The sequence below is a fragment of the Sapajus apella genome, unplaced genomic scaffold, assembly GCF_009761245.1.
Source record: "Sapajus apella isolate SASKATOON/1434 unplaced genomic scaffold, GSC_monkey_1.0 scaffold245, whole genome shotgun sequence".
Taxonomy (NCBI): domain Eukaryota; kingdom Metazoa; phylum Chordata; class Mammalia; order Primates; family Cebidae; genus Sapajus; species Sapajus apella.
This window is the reverse complement of record NW_022437185.1, coordinates 496250-503237: the sequence shown is the minus strand read 5'-3', so window position 1 is coordinate 503237 and position 6988 is coordinate 496250. Positions and strand designations below refer to the sequence as shown.

The window sequence follows — 6988 nt, the reverse complement described above, 5'->3', positions numbered from 1 at the left end:
TCCACCCGCCAAGAATTCCATTTCATCCAGGTCCCGAGTGTCCACCTCACCGTCATGAACTGCCATTTCTAAGTCCTGGCAGTATGCCAGGTGCTGGCTGGAGATGAGGTTCTGTCGGACTGACTTCGTGCGCGCCCCACTCCCACCTCAGATCAGCTGTTACGGCCATTTCCCACCCAGTTTGTTGCTGCAGATCAACAGTTCACCTTCCAGGTTTTGCAGCTGGTAAAGAGGCACAAAGAACAAGGCCAGCCCAGCCTGCTGAGTGGAATCGCTGACCTCCTCCCAAACAGTCCACGTTGTCCCAACAGCACAGCACAAGCTCTCCGAGTTCATTTCAAAGCTTTTAAAGACATTCTTTACGAGGACAGTTAACCAACCTAGCAATGGCAAAGAATGCGCTCTAACAGAGAATGAGCCCAGAATTCCTACCGTGGAGCCCAGTGGCTCCACCTCCGTCTAAGCCTGGCGTCGTCCGGTGCAGCCAGACCTCACCCTGCACTGACGGGACACTCGACAGCCACATTGGAGGAAAGGGAGAACAATTTCAAAGCAAAGCCCTTTACACAGAGACCTGTTCAGTCGGTGACATCTGTGTAGTCTCCAGGTTCTGCGGGGCCCAGGACAAGGCGGAGAACGCTGGGTGTTACTCACGCACCTGCTCGGCAGCCCCGGACTCTCGTTTGAGAATGGCCTCGGCTGCCTTGTTGTTCTTGTAAGTCATGGCACAGGCGAACGGGGTCAGCCCTTGTCTGTCTCGGATGTTCAGATGGATATCGGGGTGAGAGATCAACAACTGAATGATGGTGCTGTGCTGATTGCTGATGGCCACGTGGATGGGTGTTCTTCCTTCCGCATCCTGGGGGGACAAGGCACAGATGCAAGATAAAACTCAGGAAAAATAGGAAGGGCTAAAACTTTAAAGTGAAATTTCAGTTACGAGCATCAATCAATACTACCGCCCTGTGCTTGACCCAGCTTTTAAAGAGGCCAAACAGAAATGACGAAAAGTCACTTCCTGTTACAGCACGTTCCAGTGACCCGGTCGGTGGTGGCTGTGGGCCCAGCACAAACAATGTACTTTAGATCCGCAGCAAGTCTCTGCTCTAAGCTGCCACCCTCATCTGGCCACAGGGCCTTGTATATAAATCTTCACAGGCTAGAATGTTGAAAGGCATTAAAGGGCATAACTCAGGGGGCTATTCAAGTGAGCTACTGGGACATTTTCCTAAATACAGCACTCAATTTGCGACTAAACTCTCAATGGAAATCTATGACTAAGGAGGAAGAGGAGGCAAAGAGAAACAGCTGAACCCAAGCTTCCTCCTGTTGGAGAAGGGACGAAGGCACAGAGAAGATGTCACCCTGCAATCGTCAACACTGCTAGGGAGGATGTGAGTAATGCAGCCCTGTTCATGAAGAAGTGGGGCGTGGGCCGGGAAGTGCAAGGTCCCTTGCCCTCAGAGGAGGTTTCCCTCATGCTGGGGCTGCCATCTCTCTCCCTGGAAAAGAGAAACGACATACCTGCGCATTCACATTGGCACCAAACTCCAGAAGACACTGGACTGTCTCTTCCAGCCCCCAAGAGGCTGCCAGATGCAAAGGGGTCTGCCCATCTCTAGCCTCTTCCTCGCCTTCTCCATTAGCACCTGGTTGCCTGGGACTGTTCACGTCACAGCCACTGAAAGCAATGGGAAGGTGTTTAGAAAGGCCGGCTTCGACCTGGCCTGTAGCATGCTGCTGAACGTGAAGCAGGAGGCTCCTCCAGTCCCACAGGCTCTATGCAGGGTCTGCCGTCCTCAGTGCCTTGCCTCAGAGTTGGGCTCCCAGCCCCATAGAGTCTTCTGTGACTGGCCTTGGGGGTGGGCAACCTGGATATCAGAACACTTAAAAACTCCCCAGGGGAAGGTACATGTATACATATGTATGTATTTTAAGTTTGAAAACCAGCCAGACATAGTGGCTCACGCCTGTAATCCAAGCACTTTGGGAGGTCGAGGCAGGCGGATCACTTGAGGTTAAGAGTTCAAGACCAGCCTGGCTGACATGGCAAAGCCCCATCTCTACTAAAAATACAAAAACTAGCTGGGCGTGGTGGTGGGCGTCTGCAATCCCAGATAGTGGAGAGGCTGACGTATGAGAATCGCTTGAACTCAGGAGGCGGAGGTGGCAGTAAGCCAAGATTACAACACTGCACTCCTACTCGGGAGGCTGAGGCGGGAGAAGAGCTTGAACCCGGGAGGCAGAGGTGGCAGTGAGCCGAGATCGCACCACTGCACTCCAGCCTGGGCAACAGAGCGAGACTCAAAAAAAAAAAAAAGAAGAAAAGTTTGAAAACCGTAAGTTTGAGAACCACTGCTCTAAAGGTTCCTGAATAACCTTGGCTCCCACATATCCCACACTCCACGGGGGCCACGGAGCCTGGTAGGACTCACACAGCTTGGTGGGGTCCTGCAGAGACCGTCTGGTCCCCCTGCATGGCCTCCTGGCTCCACAGTCTGAACTGGTCTGCCATGACTACAGGAGCCCAGGCAGCTCCCAAAGAAGGACGCTGACTTAAACATTCAAATTCTTTGATCCAGGCCTGTGAGCGCCTCCCTTCACAAGTGAGCCTGGCTCCTGTCTGACCTGACATGACAGAACAGTGACCCTGTGACACCCTTAACTGTGAAACTAAAGCCAGCTACTGGCATGCCAAGACCGTAGGCAGATTTAGAAAGGTAAAGAGCCGGTTTGCAATAAGGTCACTCAACAGATTTCAAGAGATAGTGGGGCCCCTCACACCTGCGGATAAGAAAGCAGGCGGTGGGCTCGTTGTTTTCGTCAATGGCTCTGTGCAGGAGCGTCTGGAGGCAGCCACCAGGTCCGGGGCCCCAGCATGTGGCATCACAACCGTGTCTGACCTGCAGAACAGCACAGGTTATCATAAACACTGCTGAGCAAAGGCGAACATTTTTATTACCAAGTCTAACCTCTATGTATAACAGTAAATCCATTTTCAGATAAGTTACAGGTGATAATTAAATGATAATTTGTATCACTCATTAGTTTTACAGACACGAATTAAAATTTGCTGTGTGAAAGTTCTTTCTTGCACTAGGTCCTGTGGGACAGATTTGGGAAGCGTAAACAAGAATGTTTAATTCATGTCCTTTACAGCTATGTCCTAGAAGGGACGGAAAACACAAAGTGTCTGTGTTCACATGCACCAACAGGTCCTCGGCAACACACACCTGTCGTTAACAGGTAACCTCAATGTCTGGGTGAACCCTCCAGTGCACGATGCCTTCATATCACACTGCAGGCCCTTCAGGGAGCTAAATGGGAACCTGCAGGCTTACCTCCACTTTTGGGGCCTGTCTTGCAAACTAGGGAGATAAAGCTAAGACTGGGGAAATGATCACTGTGGTGAGGACAAGGAGAGCCCACATCAGAACAGTAACCCCAGGAGAAGGCTCCTGAGGAAATGCCGCCCTTCTCTTGCTTCTCGGTAGTCTTCTTGGTAAAGACAGGCTACAAACAAAAGTGTTGGCCAAGCTCATGTTGAACTGCAAGTTTCTTTAACGTGACTGTCAACTGCCTCTCCTTGCCCCACTTTGTTACTTGGCAGGTCTCTCGCTCCTGTGACAGCCATAGAGGCACCAGATCCATCTGACACCATCTGTGCCCATCTGTAAGCAGAAGCTAATGCTGTGCTTGTCTCACCAGAGTGGACGCGATGTCCTCCAGGTTGTTTGCCAATGCAAGCCACAGCGGCGGGTTCCCCTTCTCATCCGGCACAGACATGTCAGCTCCTCGGGTGCATATCGCATCGACTACGAGCGGAAGCTGGTTTCTGATGGCCAGCTGGAGGGCTGTCTCCCCGTCCTGAGTCCTGCTGGGACAGGCACGCCCAAACCAATGTTTGTAGCTGGAGCCAAAGGACAGAAGGTGCCCTTCTGGGCATTCCAGAGCCCAGAATCTTCTGTACTCCTCATCATATTTACTCACATTCATTAAACATTTTCTCAGGGAAACTAAATGTGACAATAGTGTCTGTCCCTTCTGCCTTTTTAGAAAACATAACCCTGTCACCTTATTGCCCCTCCAAGATAACTAAATCCCAGCATGTTGAAATCTTACATAAATAGTTACTTTTTGTGGCACCTTAATAAAATGCCACCCCAAGAACCCACTTGACAAAACCCTTCTTTCCCTCACTCAGTCATTCAGTCACTTGGAGATAAGGTAAGTTCTTTTGAAAATACAACCACAGGGCCGGGTGCGGTGGCTCACGCCTGTAATCCCAGCACTTTGGGAGGCCAAGGCAGGTGGATCACGAGGTAAAGAGATCGAGACCATCCTGGTCAACATGGTGAAACCCCGTCTCTACTAAAAACACAAAAAATTAGCTGGACATGGTGGCACATGCCTGTAATCCCAGCTACTCAGGAGGCTGAGGCAGGAGAATTGCCTGAACCCAGGAGGCAGACGTTGTGGCGAGCCGAGACTGCGCCATTGTACTCCAGCCTGGGTAACAAGAGCGAAACTCTGTCTCAAAAAAAAAAAAAGAAAATACAACCACAACAAAAATGTGACTCGTCTTTTTCCCTCTCAAGCCTTGTTGGTAGCTTATCTGTTGGAACATTCTTCGTTGTAACTGAAATTCCTTGTTAAAAACTGACTTTAGGGTGGTGGATCACCTGAGGTCAGGAGTTCGAGACCAGCCTGGCCAACATGGTGAAACCCCATCTCTATTAAAAATACAAAAATTAGCCAGCTGTGGTGGTGTGCGCCTGTAATCCCAGCTACTCAGAAGGCGGAGGCATGAGAATCACTTGAATCCAGAAGGCAAAGGCCGTAGTGAGCCGAGATTGTGCCACTGCACTCCAGCCTGGGCAACAGAGTGAGATCCTGCCTCGAAAAAAACCCCTGATTTTAGATTGTGTTTCACAATGAGACTTGTGCAATATTGTGCACTGGTCCTGAAAGGTTCAGAGAAGGGCAAAGTACAGTTCCTTTTCTCCACTAAAATCAGGTCTCTTGATGCTGTTCAGTTACAACACCACACGTTTCAGAGCCATTGTTTTCCTTCCTTTATTTAATATGAAACAAAAACACTTTTCTACAACCGAGGTTATGCTTGTGAACCACCTCGATTAGATGTTACTGGTGTTATACTGGGAAGTGCTGCTTCACCCTACCTGACATTGATATCTGCCTGGTGCTCCAGGAGGAAGAGGGCGCTCTTGCTGTCCTGCCGCTGTATGGCCATGTGCAGCAGGGTCTGCCCATCCGACATGGTGTCGTTGATGGAGGCCCCGGAGCCCAGCAGCTGGGCTGCGATCGTGTGCATGCCTGGGAAAACAGCAAGCCCCGATTAATGGCGCTCAGCCTCTCCCGCTTCCTCTGCATCCTGCAGCAACACACACCCTCTCAACTTCAAAGCCAGCAGTTTTCCACCGGACAGAACAGGCTTCACTCTAACTGAAAGTTCACTTCACAACCAAATGATTAGCTCTCTCTCCTCCTGCTTGCTTGCTCTCACCCACCCACCCACGCGTCGGACGGCTGTTCACCTGCAGACATCCACAGCCCTGGCACAGCCTTACCAGTCCACAATGCCAGGCCCAGGACGGTCTGGTCTCGGGAATCTTTGAGGCTGAAGTCCGGAATAATCTGCAAGTTGTTGGTGGCATGAAGAGCATTGGCTGCATTTTTTAGAAAGGAAAAGAACGTATGATTTCACCACCCGTGGATCTCATTTAGAGCACTCAGGACAGTAAGAACTCAGTTTGAAACTGACTGATAGGCTATAATATGTTCAACGCTATAAAAAGAGAGTAGATCAATCTTGTCAGGAGTCAAAGCCCAGAAATCTCCTATTTTGGAGCACATCTTATGGGGAAAATGAATCTTTGTAAAGCTTGAAACACTGGCTCTTCACCTAAGGAGAACGGACTCCGGTATGGAAACACACGCTAACCGCCTGCTGACTGAAGACAAGATGGAAGCAATGTCCTGATGGAGTTTCCTAATACACAATCCCACAATCATAAAACTTCTGTGAGGACCAAAAAAGGGCACATACTACCTAAAACCCAACCTTCCCCCAGAAGCACAAGGCTAACAAACACTGTCCTTAAGGACTGAGGCAAGAGCAAAACCAGCCTCAAGAAGGGAAAGAAGGCACGAGGAAGACTTTCTAAGGGAAAGGGGGCTTCTGTAGCGCAGGGGCTGAGGGCAGCCTGGCTCCTCTCTCATGGGGCGCCTGCCACCGCAGAGTTCTCAAAGATAGTACTCACGCCAAGGCAAGGCTTTGCTTGACCTACCCAACCTCAGGTGATCCGCTTGCCTTGGAGAAATACTCAGTAAGAGAGATGGCAGAATTCAGGTTCTAATACCTTAACCTAACAAGTGAAATGGGCAGGCCCCATCCTGAGAACATACAGTAGTCAAGAGCAAGACTACATGCTTCTCTCATTTGACCTGAAAGGACTTCTGGGGGTAAGAAACTAGCTATACGAAACTCACCAACAGAAGAAACATCAACTCTGTAACTATCCTAAACTGCTGTCCACAAGTCAAATGAGGGACAGTATTCCCACCGACTTACCTTTCTGCTCCAGGATGACAGACACCACATCTGGATGATTATAGGCGATCGCCATGTGCAGTGGTGTCTGCTGATAGACGCTGTCCGCCAAGCTGGTCGGGGATGCAGACTCCTTTGGCAAAGGCAGAGCCTCCTCCGTCTGCAGGTTTGGGTTGGCGCCTTGCTGCAGGAGCTCTGCGGTGAGGTTGGCCAGGCCGTGCCGGCACGCCGTGTGCAGCGGCGTTTCTCCCTGAATGGAAACAAACGGCCCAGATCTGAGCACTAACAGGCCAGGAATTCCCTTCGCAGAGGCGGCACGACGGCTCAGCACGCAAACTCCGGCCAGGAATTCCCTTCGCAGAGGGCCCGACGGCTCAGCGCGCAAACTCCGGCCAGGAATTCCCTTCGCAGAGG

At 50.7% G+C, this 6988-nt stretch overlaps 1 protein-coding gene across 1 annotated transcript in view; it reads right to left on the bottom strand.

Annotated features, from left to right (window-relative positions):
• Positions 1-607: 607 nt before the first annotated feature.
• Positions 608-6988, bottom strand: part of ANKFY1 (ankyrin repeat and FYVE domain containing 1) — a 68644-nt gene continuing 62263 nt past the window's right edge. Inside the window, exons 12-18 of the mRNA XM_032271695.1 lie at positions 6596-6824; positions 5592-5690; positions 5184-5337; positions 3706-3874; positions 2785-2903; positions 1525-1681; positions 608-859 (exon numbers count right to left, since the gene is read on the bottom strand). Coding sequence (XP_032127586.1) covers positions 647-859; positions 1525-1681; positions 2785-2903; positions 3706-3874; positions 5184-5337; positions 5592-5690; positions 6596-6824 — 1140 coding nt within the window. The 3' untranslated portion in view covers positions 608-646. The remainder of the gene's footprint in view (positions 860-1524; positions 1682-2784; positions 2904-3705; positions 3875-5183; positions 5338-5591; positions 5691-6595; positions 6825-6988) is intronic.